Here is a 23,425-nt window from a genome sequence, read left to right on the forward strand (position 1 = left end):
ATCCATGTTGACTATTTCTGATCACTTTCCTCTGTTCCAAGTGTTTCAAAATGGATGATATACAGTATTCCATGGTCTGTCTAATGTCATATCCAGCGGTAGAATCACCTTCTTCTATCTTCTTCTCTGTTAATTCATCACATTGTCCCTTTTTGTCCAAAGATCCCTTTTTGCTTTGGATCTTGATAGTTCTTATTATAGTGCAGTTTTATCACATGTAGTAGTGAATTGCGTTGTCTGGATCTCTTTTGTGAAAGATCTATCTCTTGGGCTCAGCTTTTCTGTGTTTGGCCAACAGTTGTATCATTTACTTGAAATTATAATTCTGTGTGCATTAGGCTAATCTGAAATATGATAGCATCATTCACTAACATCAAAAGCAAAAGATGATGTATGGAAACATTAAAACATATTATAACATCTATTTTCAAAATGTGGTTTAAATTCTCTCTTAGGCTAGCTAGAAATTAACCTTATCTGACTTTGAAACAAATCTTACTTTTCTCTTATTTGTCATTTGGATGCAAGTATGTCATTTACTGAGGTTAACAAGAGCAACAGATGCATTTATGTATTACTACAGTTGGCAGCCTAAATAACATTTTATGTGAGAAGTATTGATTTATAAAATGCAGTACATGTAATTAACACTAGAACTGTTGAAAGTTTAAAACAATATTAAATGATCTTTTGTTTATAATCTATAGAAACTAAATAATGGACAAGTTTCCAAATTAATAAACTAAAAGCATTTCTGCCTTGAAATACATGAGGCTGAACTGTGTTTTCAGGTTCCATTAAATGTTTCTTCCTATTCACAACAAATATAAATTAGGTGTTTAATCAGCATTGGGTTTTTTTATTTTTGCTTTTAACTCTTCATGAAGACCAAGTTACAATAAAATGTTAATAATACTGCATCATTGTGATGGCCCCCATCATTGTGATAGCCCCCTAATTTATGAAAATTGACTTATAAATATAAATATGCATAACTTGGAGATGCTTTAGGCAAAATACCTCATGTAACCTATCAGTTTTAATCATACAGACTGTTGGATCTGTATATCTTATTTAGGTACATGTATCAGTCTTGTATGTAAAATTTGAAATATGAAGTATGAGACTGTTTATACTTTTAAAAAGAAAACAAGTAGTCCCGTGGCACCTTAGACACTCAGGCTATGACTACACTGCAGCCTTTTTTCAGCAGAGACAATATAAATGAAGCGCTCATTAACATTTGTCGTGCCGTCATTTGCATATTCTCTGCTGATGCTTTTGTGGAAGAGGCTTTTGTGCAAAAACCAAGCAGAGTGTCTGTAGAAGAGTGGCTACTTTTAAATCCATGACTGAGTGACCAGGCAGGTTAAAATGTTTCCCTACAAATGTTCTGATTTGTGTCTCTTTATCCTTTGGTCAATATACATGACAGAGGGGCATTGCTGGCACTTGATAGCGTACATCACATTAGAGGATGTGCAATTGTATGATCCCCTGATGTGGCTTATGTGGTTAGGTAGGCCCTGTGATGATGTCGCTTTTATGAATATGGGAACAGAGTTGACAACGGAGTTTGTTGCAAGGGTAGGTTCTTGGGTGAATGTATCTGAGGTATGATGTGTGTCTGATGGAAAGGATTGTTTTCAGATTGGGGGGTTGTCTGTAGGTAATGTTTGGCATGTCTTCCAAGGCCTGTGAGAATGAGGCATCATTTTCCAAGATAGATTGTAGATTGTCAGTAATGTGCTGGAGGGGTTTACCCTGGGGGCTGTAGATGATGACAAGTGGTGTTCTGTTATTTTCCTTGTTGGGCCTGTCTTGAAGTAGTTGACTTCTGGATACTTGTCTGGCCCTGTCAATCTCTCTCATTACTTCCCTAAGTGAATATTTAAGTTTTAAGAATTCCTGATAAAGATCTTGTAGGTGTTTGTCTTTGTCTGTGGAACTGGAGCAGATATAGGTATACCTTAGAGGTTGGCTGTAGGCAATTGATCATGTGATGTGTTCTGCATGGAAGATAGAGGCATGCAAGTAAGAATTGTGCTCAGTAGGTAGATTTCTTGTGTGTATTGGTCCAGGCTGAGATTGATGATGGGGAGAAAATTATTAAAATCCTGCTAGACTTCTTCAAGGTCCTCCTGCCTGTGGGTTCATACGATGAAGATGTCATCAGTGTAGCATAAATAGAGGAATAGAGCTAAGGGACAAGTGATGAGGAAACATTCGAGGTCAGCCCTAAAAATGTTGGCATATTGTAGGGCCTTGTGAGTTCCCATAGTTGTGCTGCTTACTTGAAGATATAAATTGCCCCTAGATTGGAAATAGTTGTGGGTGAAGACAAAATCACATAGCTCAGCCACCTGGTGTGCTGTGGCATCATCGGGGATAGTGTTCCTGACAGCTTGTATTTCATCCTCATGTGGAATGTTGGTGTAAAGAGCTTCTACATCCATGGTGACCAGGATGGTGTTTTCAGGAAGATCACTGATGCTCTGTAGTTTCCTCAGGAAGTCAGTGGTGTCTAGAAGGTAGCTAGGAGTGCTATTTAATAGTTTTAAATGCGCTAATTAGAGCCATTTCTGGTGCTATGGAAGCCTTAACAACTGGATGATCAACTTAACAACCTGTGAACAGCCTTGTTTGTCCTGTAAGTTGAAAGGTGATTGGACTAGTAAGACATGTAACCATGCCATCTAGTACTGGGATTCCATTTTGACCAGGTAACTTTCCATGGAGGGGAGAATGGAGAACAAAAAATTCCTGCCCCAAGGGAAAGACTATTTAACCAAGGACAAGTTATCAGGTCTTGAGTCTTTGGCTGGCCTGGCATACTAAGGTACAAAGAGAATTGGAGACCAAGTGAGTACATAAGAACATCTTTGACTTGAAGTCTTGCCTGAAATAAGAATAGCTTTTTAGAGTACAAAACTGCTTGCAATAAGTTTTTCAGTCAATTAGAACTAGCTATGAATTTTCTTTTCAATTTTAAGTAACTTATTTTGTCTGTGTTAACTTGCAACCACTTAAATCCTACTGTTTGTACTTTAGAAAAACACTTTTGTTTATTATCAGGCCCAGTGTAAATGTTTGTAACATGGAGGGAATGACCAGTGAGTCTGCATATCCCTCTTTCATTGATAAAGAACATTCTCATGAGCTTTCTTTGAATAAAACTTTTACACAGAGAGATAGTTTTATCTGGGGTTTTGATCCCTTTTGAGGGTCAGTTTCCTGGGTGTTGTGCCCTAAAATTGCATCCTCTGAGAGCTGAAGTGCTTTATTGTCTGAATAGGGGGGTAGTAACCTCCACTCTGTGCCTTGTCTGGGGGTAGCCAAAGAATCTGTCCCAGTAGTACAGGGTGATGTGGAACCCCAGAGGGCAAAAAGGCTGGTGTCAATGTCATGATCAGCATGCTGGGGAACAGTCCCAAGGGGTCTTCTGTGACTGCACCCCATCACAATCACACATTATTTATCCTGGATCAGGTTAATGTTCAAAAAACCTGATTAAAGATTCTGGCTTGCTTGCTGTGAAACCCTCCTGCTGAGTATGCTAGAAAGTGTGATCAAATTCCTAAATGCCTGTTTCTTTCTGATGCCTCTCCTGTGTACGTTTTTGGTAGGAAAGACTTTCCTATTGCTAGTGAAGCCCATATTTTACTATACCACAATTCCATAGGTATATTGCACAATTTCCAATAATGTGAAATATTAAGTCACGCTGCTAACAATAAAATTAATTTGTCATTTTGTTTAAATGTTTAGGAAGCTGGGGGCCTAGGGAAAAGGGATCAAAATGAATGTCATATTTATTTTGTCATGGAAAATGTTGTCAGTGTGTCCACACAACTTTTCCTTTCAGTCTCCACTAGAATACCTTATTAAAAAAAAAATCTTATAGTATTCCTGTATTATCTATTTTCCATCTCTTCCAGTTTTAATTCTGTCTTTTTCCCAATTGTTTGAATTCTTTCATCTAGATTAGTAAACCTTTTGCTCACTTAATCTTATCTCCATATCTAATATTTCCAACTAATCCCATTAATTTAATTTTTTATATTATTTATAGAAGGCCAGAACTCTACCCTCATCTCCTCCTCCATCGTTTTAACTTCTAACTGCTGGTTCTTCAGGTCAGCCTTAGACTGTGTCTAGACTACATCCCTTTTCTCAAAAAGGGGATGTAAATTAGACACTTCGAAATGGCAAATGAAGCCGGGATTTAAATTTCCCGTGTTTCATTTCCATAATGGCATCCGTGATTTTTTTCAAAATGGGGCTTTTTGACAGAAAAATGGCAGTTTAGATGAGGATCTTTCGAAAATAAAACCCTTTTTCGAAATATCCTGTAAACCTCATTTTTTGAGGAGTACAGGATCTTTCGAAAAAGGGTTTTATTTTCGAAAGATTCCCATCTAAACTGCCATTTTTCTATCGAAAAGCCCCATTTCAAAAAAACCGCAGCCACCATTATGCAAATGAAGCACGGGAAATTTAAATCCCTGCTTCATTTGCAATTTTGAAGTGTCTAATTTACATCCCTGTTTCGGGAAAAGGGCTGTAGTCTAGACATAGCCTTAGTGACTAGTGCTGCTTCACCTGTATCCATTGTTTGCAAGAGGCAGAGTTACTCTGTTTTGTGGCTGTGTCTTTGTTTTACTGGTAACAGATCTCTATGTTAAAGTAGGGATGTAATAGTATAGTCGATTAATCGATTAATCAATAAGGAAAAGCTTATAGGTTAATGCTATAGACCAGTGGTCCCCAACCTTTAGAGGCTGCCGGGCGCCAGGGGGCGTGGCCGTTCGCCTGCTGGGCGCCAGGGGGCGGGAACACATGCACGCCCGGGGGCGGACGGCCCCCCCCATAGCTGCGTGCTCGGGGGCGGCCCCCCCCTGCAAGCGCCGCGCTCCCGGGGCCGGGCCCCCCCCTGCAAGCGCCGGGGGCCAGCGCCCCCTCCAAATGCCGCACGCCCGGGCCGGCGCTCCTCCTAAGCGCCGGGCGCCCGGGGCCAGCGCTCCCCTCCCCCCAAATGCCGCGTGCCCGGGGCCACCGCCCTCCTCCCCCCAAGTGCCGCGCGCCCAGGCCGGCGCTCCTACTAAGCGCCGCGCGCCCGGGGCCGGCCCCTCCCCCAAGAACGCCCGGGCCGGCGTGCGCCACGCGCCCAAGGCCGGCGCCCCCTCCCCCCCAAGCTCCTACTAAGCGCCGCGCGCCCGGGACCGGCGCCCCCTCCCCCCCAAGCGCCGCGTGCCCAGGCCGGCGCTCCTACTAAGCGTCGCGCGCCCGGGGCCGGCGCGCCCCCCCCCCCAAGCGCCGCGCGCCCAGGCCGGCGCCCCCCTCCGCCCAAGTGCCGCGTGCCCGGGGCCGGCGCCCCTCTCCCCCCAAGCGCCACGCGCCCGGACCGGCACTCCCCCCAAGTGCCGCGCGCCCAGGGCCGATGCCCGGGGCACGAGTAGCCAATTCGCGGCGCTCCAGGGGCGGCGCTTACCATGCGCCCCGGGCCGGCTCCGGCACACAAATGGCTGGGCGGGTGCCATGGCGCCTGCGGGCACCGTGTTGGGGACCACTGCTATAGACTACATGCATTTCCCTTCCCCCAATCCTTGCCAGTAAATTATTTAGAAGATTGGCCAGTAGCCCAGCTCAGTTCTGGCTTGCATATTGTTCAGAACCTACTACTGCTGCAGCTCTGCATTTAAGTTATGTTAGGAGCCAGGTAGGCAAGCAGTCTGGCTCAGTTCTGGTTCTTGCTGGGTCCAGGAGCTCAGGCCCACCTTAGACAGGGGCTGCTGCCTCTTTATCAGAGGCAGCAGCACGAGGCAACAGGCAGCTGGCTCACAAAGGGAGATGGTTTTTAAACTGGCTCCCCTCATGGATGAGGTCCTGCCTGACACCCTGCACTGCTGCCTCTGATGCAACAGATGCTGGCCCTGCTCCCCCGGGACTATGGATAGTCAACCAACCAATAAGAATTCATGAGATTACTCGACTATTCAGTTAACCGATATTTAACATCCTTTTGTTGAAGGACTCCTTTCCTTTTCCAGACATCTAGATCTTGACTTTCCTTCTTGCATGTTAAACAGCTCTCACAATAGCTGCTGCCACACTTTCTTCCCTAGCCACAACAGTACAATTTTGCTTGTTTAATTTTATATCTCATAGCACTCGTCCACTGCTCCTTTATAGGATAATGAAGAACCAGTTCAACATTTCTGAGTTGGAAGAGTCAATTTTTGTTATATTCTGCAGGCTGATGACACAGGATTCTATTATTGAATTTGTATTACTCTGACATTCTGGCTCAAAGTAGCACCCTGGAACCTCCATATTCAACTGCTATCATATCTTTTGTACAAAGTATGCCTTGTCAGATATGTTTTAGAAGTCTTAATCTGTTGAACATTAATATCCTGTTGGATTGTAAGTGCTATCATTTCATATGAAGTTATGAAGTATTAATGTATGTGTCACTGAAATACATTGTGAGGTTGGGAACACCCACAACCAACCTTTTAGGTACAACAATGGTGAAGTCATCACTAGTCAGACAGCATTAATGTCTCATCAACACCATCAAGAAAAGAATCCATTATTCTAGCGACTTCTCAGATAAGGCAGGAATAACCCATGTCACAGCAAAGATATTTCCTGCAAGTTAAAAGAAAATATGAGAACTTCCACCCTAACACCTGGAAGGACAAAGACTTTGAACAGGGGAAGGGTGGAAAAGATTCCCTTTGTATTGAGAATCTGTAACCTACTTGTACCATCTGTCAGGGTGAGAATCTACTTGATTCAAATCATGTTTATTTGTAGCATTTAGACTGGCAATTTCTTTTAAGTAACCTAATTTAATTTATGATTGCTACTTATAATAACGTAAAATCAGTCTGTATTTAATAAATCTGTTTTATATTTTACTTAAAGTAGTGTGTTTTGGTTGCCGTTCTTGGGAAATCCCAGCTCCTTTCACAAAGCTTGGTGTGTGCCCAATTTTCTTTGAAGAAATAGCAAACTAGATAATGAACTTATACTGGCCAGGGTTGTGATCAATACATGACAGTACAGTTCTGGAGTTCAAGTCTGGGGGAATTGGTTGGGTCCTCCTTAATTATGATTCCAAGGGGGTTTTGATCTGACCTTTAATTTTGTGTCTGCACTTTGTATGGAGGGGGAAAATAGGTTTGTGCATCCAGGTATGGGTGCTGCAAGACAAGTATGTGCAGCTGCTTCTATTTGAGGTGTTTGAGGGCTCAGATGTCTGTGGCCTTGGCAGGTGTTTGTTACAGGTTCAGATGCACCCAGAGGACCTGAACCAAAGCTTGTTGAAGTTGATAAGAATTTTTCCATTGACTTCAGTGGACTTTGAATCATGCTGCTGGTCAACAGCGATGCCTAATACAGAAAATGATTTATGTGAATCATCCCATGACTACTCAGTATACCACTTAAATCAGGAACCGTTGACCTGGGGGATGGATGCAGCCCCCATAGCTCAAGGCTCCCCCCCACCCAGCATTGGAAAGCCTGCACTGGTGCTCCATCTTCCCCCCATCAGCCTGGCCCTCCCCTTAGGCTTTAGTGCACAAGGGGAATGTGGAGAATGTAGGGAGTATCTTTCTCCTCTGTTGGGGGTCATGTCAGCGAGGGTTTTTTGGTTTTTGCTTCTCACTTATGTGTAGCTCCCAACTGATTGTTCTGTTGATCAGTAGCCCCCCAACCCGAAAAAGGTTCCCCATCCCTAATTTAAATAACAAATAATCAAGCCACTCAAATGCTTAAAGTTGAACACGATGTGTTGAATCATACCTTCCCATATATACAAAGTCCTGTCTAAATCTCACCACTATCTTTATCTAGAAATGAAGTCCCTACAGGCCAATAAGCAACTTTAACTCTTCATTTATGTCCACTGTGTCAAGGTTAGTCCCACTCCTGGGTCTCAGACCCCTGTTTAGTCCACAATCCCACAGTCTAGGTACTGCAGCACAGGTTCCACTTGCCCTTTTCGGCATTTGGGCTTCTGTCCCCTGGCAAAAACAGGCACTCGGGTGGATGGCCCTGGTCAGCATGGGCTGGGTAACCAGTCCTCCCCAGCTACTGGCTGGACTTTCTGGATACTTGGGGAAGGGAGCCCAAATACTCCTTATCACATCCTCTCAGCTTCCCCACTGTCTCTGCCATCCTCTTTTTCCACTTATCTTACTCTTTCCTCTCCACCTCCCTCCAAACTCCTCTTCCACTCCCCTCTACCCCCCAGCAAGAAATACTTTTTAGAAGGCCCTGTGGCTGCTGGAATTCTGATGGGCTGGCCCTTAACTGATTTATAGCAGCCCAATCTCATCTGCTTCCATTCTGCCCTTGATAGCCCCAGGTCAGCTGCTCCTGGCTGCCCTGAAGTAACTGTCTCTTAATTAACCAGGGCCATTTCTGCTTTTTAGAGCTGCCTCTCTGTCTCTCTAATCTAGACCTCTAACCTGCCCTGTCACACCACTTACTGAAATAAATGCCACTCAAAGTAATAACCAGGAATATGTTTGCCATGTCAAACTTTGTTTGTGAAGTACAGGTACCATAATGTCAAAATTTCAAACCATAACAGTATTTTTTTAAATCTGGCATCTTAATGAACGAGTCTCACTAGGTGTCTTATCTGTCCTTTGAAATATACAATTGGAGACTGGCAGTAAATCATTTATTTCATGTAATTAGTGTGTTCAAAGATTTGTCACACTTGCAGCCAAAACAATCTGAATCACAACTACCCAATATATTGCCTAGAAAAGCATAGGACTAATTAGGAAAAAAATCTGGGCCCCTGAAATTGTCAGTCATTTTGGTCCTTGTGTTGTAAGGGCCCAGGTGTTGGTGACTGACTTGTCCCATACTCCTAAGCCATACAAGCTTGTGAGTGAGAGTTAAGGGGATAAGAGATGGAAGTTTCCTTTTGAAAAGGAGGAAAAGAAGAGACTTGTGATGCACCTGAGCCAGGGCATGATAAAAAGAGGTCTTGATTCCCCAGGAGGTTCTAGTTATTGGCTGTCAGTTAGTACAACGCTGTTCATACTCCATGCCATGTGCACTGAAGCATCAGCAGTAAATGTCACACCAGCACTTGATTCTGTCTTTGATGGGCTTCTCTTGTCTGTGGTTCAAGATTTGGCACAGTTCACATTACTGGCCCTGGAAATGAACATTTCTAGTATCTCTATAGCATTATAGGCATGAGAAGTATAACTTGGTGAAATCAAGACTGTTATCCATAGAGGAAAAAATCCATGAAGGGATTTTTAACTCATTTTTAAATATGAGTTTTATTCATAACATAAGAATGTGGCTATTATTCACTTGCTTTTTATATATTTATATTTTTATTTCATTCTTCTTTCAGTCTCTCTGAATATACTTTTTTTATTCCTTTCTTTTAGTCTGTTAACCCCATGCTTCCACTTTGGTTTTCTCTGAGATTATATATATATATACAAGTGTTTTTGTGTGTAAGCTTAAAGTAAATTGCTAGTGTTGTGTCATCCAGCTGATCCATCTATGACGAAGTGCATAGCCCACAGCTTTTCGGATCCTTCACATTAGATTATGTGTGAACCAGAACAGGGTTCTTTTCTGCAGCATGCAAACAGTATGGAGACACTCTGGCTGGAGACACATTTGGCCCTATAGTTCATACTCAGTGTATGTGATCTTATTCTTCCTCAGAGATTTCCCTAAACGGGTTTATTCTTCAAAGTGTTTTATTTCTTTATTTCATATTTCTATTGATTACTAATATACTCATTTCTTTTAACAAAATAGTCCATGATGCCTAGAGTTCAGGCTAGGTATTGACAAACTGAAATATAAATAAATAAATATGCAGCTTATTAAAATTATAGCTTTTTCATTCCTTAGCAGACCTCTTGAAGAGTACAGTAGGTTAAACTTTTATTGGCTATATTATGTTCATTGGAAAAATCAATAAATAGAAGGGGAAAGTCAAAATGGTTCCTTATCTGTGAGACTTATTGTTTCCTTCCCTATTAATATATGACCATAAATTTATGACTATGTTTCTAGTGTTGCTCATTTGTGCAGCTGAAAAATGACACAAAATAGGTATACAAAAGAAAAGGTAAAGTGTGATGTCAGTGAAGCTCTCACAGCCTGTTCTCTCTGAGCAACGTTGTCCTACTCTTGGTCTTTTTCAGAACTTTAGATATTGGGTTGGTTTGTTTTGTCCCAGCTGAAGGGTGCTGAATACCTCCATATTCTCCTGTCATCAGTTGGAGCCATAGGTCCTTACCATTTTTTGAAAATAATGCCCATAATGAATATTTACAATGGGATTTTGACAGGATAATAAAGTTGATTTTCTTATTTGCTGAAGGTAATGTGCCAGGATCCCTATGACTCTAACTCTTTCTGGAAGGCTAAGAATCATTTATCAAAATTCATGAATGTGTTTACTGGAGGGTCTTGGAAGTGCAGGTCAGATCTTAGCAAAGAAAGATTTCTTTCCACTCATTTCCACTCATTTCCTCGCTTTACCTGAAATTATACTCTTTACTTCCAGGACTGTACACATGGTTGAAGTGATTATGAAGGTTTCTTACTATTAATTTGTGACTGAAAATGTGCTAGGAACACAGTTGCATTACTGCATGATTTTACAATAATGTATATTACCCTGTGTATTGAATTATTTTGTATGGTATGGGCATCAGCTTTATTTTATTTTTTTAAGAAATCCTTCATTAGAACAAATTAGGGTGGCAAATTTTTCATTATCACAAAACTGGATTGCCATTCTGTAACATCAGAATATCCTCCCTATGCCTGTGACTTATACACAACAGATCAGTTGTTCCTGTCTCACTTCCTCAAAGCAGTAAAGGTATTGAAGAGGATAGACTACCTTTAGTAGCCTCCTTACCTTGCTGGCCAAATCAGCTTACATATACCTTTCTTTTTCAGCACAACACTTTTTCAGCACTGCCCACTTTGCAGACTAGAAATATGAGACTCAGGTGACTTCTGTACAGAAGAACTGGAAATAAATTTCCCTGAAAAGAACTGATTCAGTTCCAAAGCTTGTAGTTATGATACCTTGAATCACTAGATCTAGGGCACTCCTGTACCTATGGTGCTGCTGGGCCTCTTGACTATAGTATCGGATAACCTCACAACCTGTAACATTTAATTAACCTCTCAACAACCTTAAAATTGGGAAGTGTTGTTCTCCAATTTTACAGAAGGAGAATTGAAGTGTAGAAAATCTGTGAATTGCCCAATAGCAAAGCGGAGAATTGAAATCTCCTGAGACCCAGATCGCCTGACTCTCAGGCTAACAGGACTCCCATACCACTGGACCATCCTTCCTCTCATTGTACTTAGAATTTGAGACAGCAAGTACAGCAATTTAATGGCACTTTCCCAGGATATTATATCTCAGAAATGAAATCCAGTTACTAGATATCTTTCCCATTTGTCTCACTAAGCTATCATTACAAAGCAATGTTCCCTGAGGTAGACTTTTAAGATCTAAGCAGTGGCCTTTAGAATTTTTGCTCCCAGTCTGTTCATTACAGTGCTATACAGTTAGACCTTCTGCTCCTCTGGGATTCTGTAGACCCTTTGCCTGATTGAGTAGTGGACAGTTAGCCCCTTTTATCTGATACATTATACCTGCTAGAGCTATAGAGAAATGTATAGTAGACAATGAAATACAGAATAATTGTATTTTTATAGCATGATCTATCCAAAGGAGCAGAAAGATGGTCCAGTGGCTGGGACACAGACCCAGCTTCCATTCCCTGCTCCACGCTGGATTTTCTGTGTGACTTTGGATAAGTCACTTAAACTCCCTGTGCCTCAGTTTTCCATCTGTAAAACGGGGATATACTTCCCTATCTCACAGGGTCCTGGAGAGTACACTGGCACTGCTGAGATGATAATCCTCCTATTGAATTCAAGTTTAAATGGATGGACTATGATGTTCAGCAGATCAGACTAGATGATCTGGTGATACCTTTTGGCCTTAAATTCTAGAACAATCATTCTCATTCTTTCAGAGAAGTTTACATATATTGACCTTAGAACTACAGTCTGAGATAAAAATCCATCCAGGCTCTTCATGTGCTACAGAAAAGAGGTGTGTGTGTGTGTGTGTGTGTGTGTGTGTGTGTGTGTAAATACAGGCAAAATGGCTAATCAAGCAGTGTATTCCATTCCAAACCATGAAGCGCGATTTTTTTTATTCCACTTTCAATTCAGTTAAGTGTATACTATGCCTTCTTTTTTCCTCTTTTGGGAGGGTGCTGAGAAAGATCAGTTAGGACTGGACCACTACGGACCAGTGCAATCAGTGTTTGGACATTTTCAGCAGGCCTAACTATCTAAGACCACGTAATCCACTAAACAGATCTGCTGTGCCTCAGATCTTTCCTGCATCCCAACTGCAGTCCACTTTTGCTATCAGCCTTTGAACATGAAAGGAACATGCTAAAGTGGCTGGGGATCTCTAAAAAAATCAAGATTCCATTAGTTCCTTGGTAGCATACTGAGCATAGTTCAGGGCATATTTGTGCTATGTTAAGAAATCCCTTCTAACCACAAATCTGGCAGCTTCACTGTTCTCTTTCTTGCTTGAAGGATTTGAAAAGGAAACCTTCCTCTCTGTTTTCTGGTTTGTCATCCTAGAGAGGAAAGATTCTTGTGGTCCCCATCATCTTACCTCTTAAACTTCTTGCCTCTTAAATGGATCTTCCTTGTCTCCCAGAAGCCTGATAAGAGCCCTGACTCTCTGCCTTCATCCCTTTAATTTGTTTCATTTAAATCCTTTCTTCCTCTGTCCTGAAGGTTGATTTCTTGAACCATTGCTTTATGCAGATAGGCATCAGTTTTAGCAACACTCCCCTACAGTTCATCAGTGGGATAAAGTAACCTGTGTTTATCCCCCTTTGTTGACTTTGAATGTTAGAGAAAGGGCCACAGTTTCTGTGTTTGTGATAGCAAAATGAACAAATTTGTTCCTCTTACCCTGCGTACTACACAATGGCCAAGGCCATCAGAGCTTTCTTGTGTAAGAGAGCATCCACACTGCCATGAACGCTCTTGCGCAAAAACACATGACAGTGTGAATGCACTCTTGCGCAAAAAGTTCTTGCGCAAGAAGCCTGCAGTGTAGACATAGCCTATGAGTATTACTCTGTATGAACTATTGCACCATTTTGAGGTGAGAAAGGAAAAGTTATAATAAGGAAATTTTTTTAGAGTAGTTATGTGCAATTCCCTGCATCTACTCTCTCTAGAAACCAGATTTGATATCCCTGCACCTGAGACTATATCCTCTGATAGATGCATCTTCTATATTGTAACTATACAACCTTTCCCAAATCAGTAGTCTTTAGTTCAGCTCCTTAGTTTGGGGTCCCACCTGTCTTCTTTTAATTTGTGTCCTCTTAGTACTTCAGTTGGAAAAGATTCTTTCTATGAGATCAATATAACTATAGCACTTTTCTGAAGAGGGAGCAGGGGCTAGGGATGTTAGGTGCTAAACTCTCTCTAACTTTCAATTTCAATTGGATTTTGACACTGAACTATCTTAAATTCCTTTGAGAATCCCAGCCAGCAGCTACAGCTCCATTCATGTGAAGAAGAGTTGAGTACCAGAACAAACCGTATAAAGATAAGCAAATAATGTGAATGTGTAAATCTTTGGCGTGCAGGAAAAATATGCTTCTAGACTGTGCATGTATACACATTGCATTTGCTTTTGATTTGTCCCCTGTCTCTTTAGTAGTGAGGGGGAAAATAAATTAATTTTATACAGTTAAAATTTGTTTTGTTAATGCACTCAATTTTGTTTGTATAGCATTGCATACAAGAGAGGGCTGAGTGGAATTTACAAGCATAGAAATACTTGAGAAGCTGAATCAAATTTCAGTGCAGTGAAACTGAAATAGTGACTTGTAAAGGATCTCCAAGATGAATTCCTTTATTCTCCTTCGAGTGGTGTCCCCATGGGTGCTCCACATTGAGTGCTGGTGCATCCTCTTGCCGGTGACCAGAGACTTTTCCAGCAATTTCCACCATGCCACGCATGAACTGTGGCGCCCCCTTCTGCCGTTGTTGTCCGTTAGGCGCGCGTGAGGCATGGCCCATCAGTTCATTCTCTACCGTCCTCAGCAGCAGACGGAGCCTCCTTTTCTCTTCGTATTCTATCAAAAAAACCCATCAAAACCCAGTTTAATCCCATCAGTTACCTCAACTTCCAAGTTATTTTACCCTTACCATCTGCCCCAGTCTAAAAATGTTTTAAAAAAAACATTTTCACTGCAGCTTGCCGCCTTTCCCCCCGTGCCTCATGCTAAGATCTCCCGGCTTTAAAAGGTGTGAGTCATACTGAGATGCTATGCCCATTTCGGACGGACATTCTAAGTGTATTAAGTTCTTGGGGTAGTTGCATCAGACAAAAAAGTGCCCCCACTGCTCAAAACTCATGGCTAGAGCGTGCCGTGATCAAGCCAACAGGCTGAAGACACTCCTCTATGAAAACGGGCCTCTCAGAGCAAGGGTATGGATAAATCTCGTCCCTCTGCTCCCTCTGTCCCTATAGTCTCAAAAATGGGTCTCTCTCCAGCCCGTTTGCTACCCTTGGCACCGAGAGCCACAAGGGTCAGCACTGCAGATAGGCGCAGCACATCTGGTATGGCCCCGTCCAAGACACCGGCACCGCAAAAGAGGGCCCACACAGAACTGAAACAGAAACAATTGGCACTGCCTGCACCAACGGCACTGACCTCACCAAAGGCACTGACCTTACCGGCGGTCCATGACAGGGACTGCTTGGCACCGAGACACCAGCCTCAAGTGGCACCAATATCTGTGCTTGCCTAAGAGGTCCCGCACTGACATGCCTCCTCCAGATCACATGGCACCAGCTGCACAATCAGCACCGAGCAAACCACACACCTCAGCGTCGTCCCAGGAATGTACATGCTACCGATCCCCAGTCAGGAGCCGCACACCAATGGCACCGATTTTACCAGGATCCTCTATTCAGTCGGTGCACTTGCACAGATCATCAAATATCTCCCGATCTCCGAGCGAGGTGGGCACTGAACCCAGGAGTAGATTCTCTTCCCAACACTCCTGTCCTGCTCACAGACCTCCCTCTTGGAAACCTGGCCCCATGGCATACGCATATGCCTCACCTGCACCACCATGGTATGCACAACAGTATGGCTACCCACCAACACCATACCCTACTCATTGGCAGCCATGGGAGCCAAGCCCTAGGAAAAACCACCATCCTGCTCCTTCCCCAATCTCTAGACCACCACCAGCTTGTCCTCAAATCACCACCTCGGCAACTGAGCCTAATTTTCCAGCCCATTCTGAGGTATAAGATTCTCTCTCAGAGGGAGAAGACAGGTCTCCTTTGCATAACACCTCATCTTCACCTGATGAGGCAGTAATGGGTAACACCCTACCATTGGGTGATAACTCAAAGAAATTCCAAGACCTCTTTAAAAGGGTGGCTCTGGAGCAAGAACGTGACCTACAAGAGGTACAAGAGAAGCAATACCGGCTTTTGCGCACATTACAGCCTCCCCCTGCTTCCCGAATAGCACTCCCTATGGACAAAGCCATTATGGACCCAGCAGACAACATCTGGCAGATTCCTCCTTCCATTACCCCAACAAACACAAGGACTGACCGCAAGTATTTCATTGCACTGAAAGGAATGGATTTCTTCTTCACCCACCCCCCACCAAACTCGTTAATAGTGGACTCCGTTAGACATAAAGGCAGACAGCCTAACCTCAGGTCTGCACCACAAGACAGAGACCACAAAAAAGTCGATATCATGGGTCGTAAGGTTTACTCCTCTGCCACCCTGCTCCTTAGAGCAGCAAACTACACTGCCATACTTGCGGATTACGACCACGCCAGTTATTCCAAACTGCAGGACCTACTCCAATACTTCCCAGAACACAAGAGACCAACACTTCTTTGCATCATGCAAGAAGGCCACACTGTTTCCCATATAGCCCTACAGTCCGCAATGGACGTAGCAGACACTGCAGCTTGTATAAGAGCATCTGCCATCGTATTGCAGAGGATTTCATGGCTGCAGGCATCTGGAGTCCCAAGAGACTTACAACAGAAGGTCGAGGATTTGCCCTTTGACAAGACCAACCTCTTCACTGCTAAGACTTATGAGGCACTACAGTCCATGAAGGACTCCCGCCCCACCCTCAGGACCCTGGGAATGTATACTCCCCCTTTTAAGAGAACGAGGTATAGAACCGACCAGAGACCCAAGGAGCCATATAGGCAACAATCCAGATACGATCTCCTCCAAAAACAAAGGCTGCAACATCATAGACCCCAATGCCAGCAGCAACAACATTCCTCTATGACCCACCCACCCACAGCCAAACAACAAATTTGAAAAATATGTAGAGAGCCAGAAAGCTACCTCAATATCACTTATACCCAATCATCCTCAATTCAGCCATCATCTCTGCGCCTTTTTCCACCATTGGACCCAAATCACATTGGACAAATGGGACTTAGAGCTCATCAAACATGGCTATGCCATTCCCTTCACCTCCCGCCCATCCTCCTACCCCGTCCCTCTTCAGGGACCCCTCTCACGAGACCCTTCTTCACCAAGAAGTCTTGCACCTGCTACAATTGGGTGCCATAGAACAAGTACCATCAGAATTCCAGGGTCGAGGGTTCTACTCAACCTACTTCCTAACCCAGAAAAAGAGTGGAGGATGGCGACCTATATTGGATTTGAGGAGACTCAACAAATACATTGCTTACCACCATTTCAAAATGGTAACCCTATCCACAATAATTCCCGCATTGGGTCAAGGAGACTGGATTTCGGCTCTCAACGTCCAGGATGCCTACTTCCACGTTACAATCCATCCCGCACACAGACGCTTCTTACGATTTATGGTGGGCAACCAACACTACCAATATCAAATGCTGCCCTTTGGCCTCTCAACAGCCCCCAGAGTATTCTCCAAAACTCTGGCAGTCTTAATGGCCTCACTACAACATCAGGGAGTCGTGATATTCCCATATCTAGACGACTGCCTCATAAAGGGGTCATCCTTTCAGGAAACAAAGACCATGATTGATACTACCGTAGACTTTCTGGTCAGCTTTGGTTTTCACATAAACTACACAAAATCCACACTCCACCCAACCCTGAGGTTGGAGTTTATAGGAGTCCTCATCAACACTGTGGTAGCAAAGGCTACTCTGAACACAGATTCAATACAATTCTCAATCTTATCCCAAGTGCACAGTCAGCACCAACCGTGACAGTTTGCGAATGCCTCAAAATCCTTGGAGATATGGCTTCCACAACATATGTCATCAAGTTGGCCAGGCTCCACATGAGAGGCCTACAGACATGGTTAGCCAAAACCTACATGCCATCCAGAGATCAACTTCCAAACTGGTTACCATCCCACCACTGATCCTCAACTCCCTGCAGTGGTGGACGAACCCACAAAACATGCTAGACTGGGTACCATTCCCACAACCTTCCCCCACACTTACAATGAAGACCGATGCACCACTCATGGGTTGGGGAGCCCATTTAGGGACCATCACAGTTCAAGGCAAATGGTCCTTTATGGAATAAACATTTCATATCAACCTCCTGGAGTTATGAGCAGTCAGATATGCATGTCAACACTTCCTACCTTACATAGCCCTCAAGTCCATCACTATAATGATGGACAACACCACTTGCATTTACTACATCAACCGACAGAGAGGTGCACGATCCCCTTCCCTTTGCACAGAAGCCATCAAACTATGGAACTTATGCATCAGGTTACCCCGATAGCCTCCTGCCTTCCTGGAATACTCAGTGTCACGGCGGATGTGCTAAGCCACATGTTCCACGACCAGCATGAATGGGAAATAGACATGTGTGCACTTGATGTAGTGTTTTATCAGTGGGGCCAAGCACACATAGATCTCTTTGCCACCAGAAGCAACAGGAAGTGTCACCTCTGTTGTTCCAGGGCAGCCCTAGGGAAGCACTCCCTCGGGGACGCCTTTTCTATCAGGTGGGACGCTCCACTCCTTTACACCTTCCCACCTTTTCCTCTCCTGCACAAGCTTCTCAACAAGATCAGGACAGATCAGGCTCGAGTCATACTGGTCGCACCAGCGTGGCCCAAACAGACTTGGTATCCTTACCTTCACAAGATGACAATGGCAGATCCATATGCCTTCCCACTTCATCACAACCTTCTATCCATGGGAAGAATCTCCATCCAGAACTCCACAAGCTTCATCTCCATGCCAGGCAACTTCATGGCTCCAGGATGCCGAAAACAACTGTTCAGAAACGGTGAAAGAAATACTGATCAACAGTAGAAGACAATCCACCAGGAGAATGTTCCTCTATAAATGGAATAGGTTTTCTCACTGGTTCAAACGATTGCATATGACACCCCTGGAATCCACCCTCTCCCCATTCTGTTGGACTGCTTATTATACCTTAAACAATTGGGCCTCGCTCTCAGCATCGTTAAAGTACACGTGGCTGTGATAGCAGCTTTTCATCACCTTGAACAAGAGGTTTCCTTCCTCGCAAACCCGATAACCAAGAGATTCCTGAAGGGCCTACAGAACACCTTTCTACCAGCCAGCCCACCAGTTCCGGTCTGGGATCTGAACCACGTACTTAAGAGCTTGACAAAACCACCCTTCGAACCACTAGTGACTTGCTCTTGGTCACATCTTTTAATGAAGGTGTCCTTCCTTGTTGTGATAACCTCCAGCAGGAGAGTGAGCGAGCCCCGTACACGGTGTTTACCAAAGACAGAGTTATACTTCGACCCTATCCGAAGTTCCTCCCCAAAGTACTTCCCCCTTCCACATCAATAAACCCATAAACTTACCTGCCTTTTTTCCCAAGCCACACACCGATCCTCTGCATGCTGCATGGCACACCCTCAACGTCTGTAGGGCGCTTGCGTTTTATATTGACCGCACCAGAGCCTGGCGAACATCCCCTAGGCTGTTTCTGTCCTATGCAGAACGATCCAAGGGACAAGCAGTCTCATCACAGAGGATCTCAAAATGGATGTCCTCATGTATTCGAACATGCTATACACTGTATGATAAACACTTACCTGAAACCATCACAGCGCACTCCACCAGGGCGATAGTGATAGAAATGTAGCTGTGTTAGTCTGGTCTAGCTGAAACAAAAAAACAGGACTATGTAGCACTTTAAAGACTAACCAGTCTTTAAAGTGCTACATAGTCCTGTTTTTTGTTTCACCAGGGCGATGTCTTCCACTACTGCTTTCCTGAGCAAAGTCCCTCTCCAGGACATTTGTAATGCTGCCACTTGGTCATCTGACCATACATTCACACAGCACTGCACTCTCTCCTCTTGATTTGCATCATTCAGGGTGGTGGGACAAGCAGTACTATCCACAGTGACTAACACAGGGCTCCAAACCCACCTCCACAGGTCGACAACTGCTGTGTAGTCACCCAGAGTGGAGCACCCACGGGGACACCATTTGAAGGAGAAGATGGAGTTACTCATCTTGTGCAGTAATGGTCGTTCTTCAAAATGTGTCCCCCCATGGGTGCTCCACTATCCTCCCTCCTTCCCCTGCTTTGGAGCCCCATTCTCTAACAGCACGGGTAGAGAAGGAACAGAGGGACCACGCCATGCACGTGCGTAATGGATAACAACGGCATAAAGGGGCACCCAGGTGCATGTGTGGCATGGTGGAAACTACTGGAAAAGTTTAGTCGCCGACACGATGATGCACCAGCACCCAGAGTGGAGCAGCCATGGGGACACAAATCTCGAAGAACCACCGTTACTGCACAAGGTGAGTAACTCTTTCTTCCTTTCAGCTCTGCTGAACCTCGAGTTGCCCTGGTCCCAGGGCCGTCCTTAGGCATAGGCAGAATAGGCAGTTGTCTAGGGCACCAGTATTTCTGGGGCACCACTCTGCCGGGATGGTTGGGAAGCAGTGGAGCAGTGCAAAAAGTCAGCACTCTCCCACCCTCTCTGAAAGAGAAAGCGCCAGCTAGCCGGCTGCTTAAAGAAGCAGCAGACTTGTTTCCCATTCCTCCCAGGTGACGCAGAGGTATAGGGAGGCGGGGGCAGAGGTAACAGTTGCTCCCAGCCAGCACACCAGGGGGTGCTGGACAGGAGAGACTCCATGTGACCCACAGCGGGGAGGGAAGCACTTCCCCTCCCCATAGGAGCCGGCATTTGCTGCCTGAACAGCTTGGGCTGTGGCACCCGTCAACTTAGTTCTGGGGCCTTTCTGCGTGGTGCGGGGAGGTCAGGAGACCCAGGTCTGCACAGCTCTGTGCAGACAGCGCACTCTGCCCTAGGACTCCCCATGCCCTTAACTCCCCCCCCCTCACAGGATGGCATTGCGGAGGTAAGTTGCTGGGGTGCAACAGCCCCTGCTGCTCAGGCAGCGTGCACGCCAGCTGTTTGGGGAGGGGAAGTGCAGTCGCACACTTCCCAGAGGTGCTGCAGGATTGCCAGGTACTGGTCCCAGCTGCCCCTGTCCCCTGCCCAAACCCCCTACAAATACCCTGTCCCCTGCCCCCACCAACACTGTCACCAGCACCATCTTGTCCCCATCCCAAGCACCCTGCCATCCACCGTAGCACCCAGCACCACCCTGTTCCTGGACCCAGCACCCTGCCAGCTGTGCCAGCATCCTTGGGACCTCATTAGTGAGGCCTGGGTTTTTTTGGGTTTTTTGGCATCTCATTTGTGTGGCCCCAACTGACTTTTCAGTGGGTCAGTAACCCTTGACTCAAAACAGGTTCCCTGCCCCTCTCATAAATAAAGACAATGCTAAAACCTTTTGAGTTTAACATAATATTTTATTTAAAAATGAAGCCTGGCCAACATGCCCCCAACTGGGGCCAAATCCCCATCTCACTGCAGCATCATTACACTCCTGCACCACCTGCCCCAAATCTGAGCCTATCATACACTGGAACCCCCTGTCCTGAGCCTCTTACATCCCCAAACTCCTGCATCCCCACATCCTCACTCTTCTGCCACAACATTCCTGCACCATCCACACATGGCAAATGTGTGTCCTGAGCCCATCATACTCACAACCTCCTTTCCCTGAGCCCCTCACATATCCAACACAAACCCCTGCACCCTCACATCCACAAGCCTGTGACTTGCTCAGCACCCCAACCTTCCACCTGAGCCCAACACACCCCAGCCTAGGACCCCCTCCCCGAGCCAGCATCCCCTTCTCCTGCATCCAAATTCTCTCCCAGAGCTTGCACATCTCACCCCTTCTCACACCCAAATCCCTCATTCCCACCCCAGAGCCCACACCTCCTCTCTCAACCAAGTGAGAGCGTATAATGGCTGGGGATAGCAAGTTATGGAGAGGAGGGGAGCAGAGAGGATGGGGCCTCAAAGGGGTGGGGTCTTGGGGAAGGAATGTGATTTTAATGTATTGGTGAGTTCCTTTTTTTTTTTTGCGCTTGACAAACTTAGGGATTCCTTGAAATTCTGAAAAGCTGAAAAGGGTTCTATGGCCAAATAAAATTGGGAAACACTGCAGTGGAGCATGTAACAGCAGAGCTGGGTCCTAGAGAGAGCCAAATGCGCTGTCAGCAGCACAGTCTGAGGGAGGGGATTGGCTCCTGGGGTATCTGGGTAGGGGATGGGGTAGGGGTGGAAGAGCAAGTCAGGCATAGGGGCACTAGTTTAATAATCCCGCCTGGGGCACTATAAATCCTAAGGACGGCCCTGACTGGTCCCTCTTTGGATTGGGCTTTCCAGTCAGTTTCTCTTAGTTCAATAGTTGGACAATCTCTCATGTTGAATTGCCCAGTTATGTCCTATATTCTAATTAGCTTCTGCATCCTTCTTTTTCTTCCTAGGTCAACTTCCCTCATCCTGTCCAAAATCATGCTTCCAAAAATCATGGTAATTTTGTCACCGATATGGGAGCTACAGTTAACGTTCCCCTAATAATCCAATTTGAAATTGAAATGCTTCCTTCTTTAACTTGAACAAGACATTCAATTTATCTCTGTTTAAACATGCTTCTGGGTTATACGCAGGGCTCAACAAACTGCTGTTTCTACTTGCCCATAGCAAGTAGATTTCAGCCGGTCGCTCCGTGCGCCCTATTCACTGGCGCTGCGCGCATGCTCAGTGCCGGTCTGGCACATGCGCGGTCCAGGGCTGGCGAGTAGCCTTAGCCACAGTTTGTTGAGCCCTGGTTATACGTATCACTATATTCTTTATTAATGAACTCAATGGACTACTTCTCTATTGCACTACATTTGACTTCAAAGAACATACTCTCCGGAACTTTTCTAATATTTTTTTAAAAGGCTTTTTTCAGTATTTAGTTTCAGTTTTGCTTTCAGTGAACTTTTAGTGATCTCTGATTACATAGTTGAATTAGATAAACTGTTGGGGGATACCTGATGAGAAAATCAGGAATAAAAGATTAGAAGATAACATTACTTAAAGGGCTTAAGTAATTCTTATGGAGAATTAGAATGATTTATATTGTGTGCTATATTCTTTTTTTTAAAACATTGCAGTAGTCCTATTAAATTTTTGCTTCTAAGTTGGATTGAATTCTGAAGTTCACTTTCATACAATACCAACTTGATAATAGTGGCGAGGAGTCCTGTGGCACCTTATAGACTAACTGAAGTGTTGGAGCATAAGCTCCATGCATCTGATGAAGTGGGTCTTTGCCCATGAAAGTTATGCTCCAACACTTCAGTTAGTCTGTAAGGTGCCACAGGACTCCTTGCCGCTTTTGCAGATTCAGACTAACACGGCTACCCCTCTGCAACTTGATAATGACATTTGAAATCTGAAAAAAGATTGTTTGTTAGAAAGGATGAATGCTTATTTAAGATTGAAGTAAGTAAGAGGAGGATTTTTTACCAACTTCTTATTAACATGGATGTTGAAATAAACCATTGGAAATACAGCTTATTAGGGCAACCATTTATTTTGGTGATGTCAGTTACATTGGAGATTAATCTCACAGAATGGCTCAATTGTCTCAAACCAGAAAAATAGTATGACAGTCTTATTCCATTCATTTCTTTACTTATCTATGGGCAGCTTGGTTAAACAAAATCTGCCATTTTATTTGCACAGCAAAACTTTACAAGCATGCATATTTACTTAAATGCTTTTTATAATAGATTTCAGTGTTAAAATTTATTTATCCATTTATATAAAGTAGAACCTCAGTTATGAACAATCACCATTCCCAAAGTGTTTGTAAGCTCTGAAATAATAACTGAACAAAGCATTATGGTTTTTCTGTCAAAAGTTTACAACCAAACATTAACTTAATACAGCTTTGAAACTTTACTCTGT

General features: G+C 44.3%; 1 protein-coding gene across 8 annotated transcripts in view; it reads left to right on the forward strand.

The window, feature by feature from the left end:
* Positions 1-23,425, forward strand: part of SDK1 (sidekick cell adhesion molecule 1) — an 844,750-nt gene that overhangs the window by 305,255 nt on the left and 516,070 nt on the right. Inside the window, exon 1 of one of the 8 annotated variants that reach the window (XM_089769292.1) lies at positions 2,477-2,650. The exons of the other annotated variants lie outside the window; for them this stretch is intronic. Within the exon in view, the coding sequence (XP_089625418.1) occupies positions 2,611-2,650 (40 nt within the window). The 5' untranslated portion in view covers positions 2,477-2,610. Of the gene's footprint in view, positions 1-2,476; positions 2,651-23,425 lie in introns of those variants that run through there. 8 annotated transcript variants of the gene reach the window in all.

This window comes from Pelodiscus sinensis, chromosome 15 (genome assembly GCF_052426305.1).
Source record: "Pelodiscus sinensis isolate ZL-2025 chromosome 15, ASM5242630v1, whole genome shotgun sequence".
In the NCBI taxonomy this organism is placed as follows: domain Eukaryota; kingdom Metazoa; phylum Chordata; order Testudines; family Trionychidae; genus Pelodiscus; species Pelodiscus sinensis.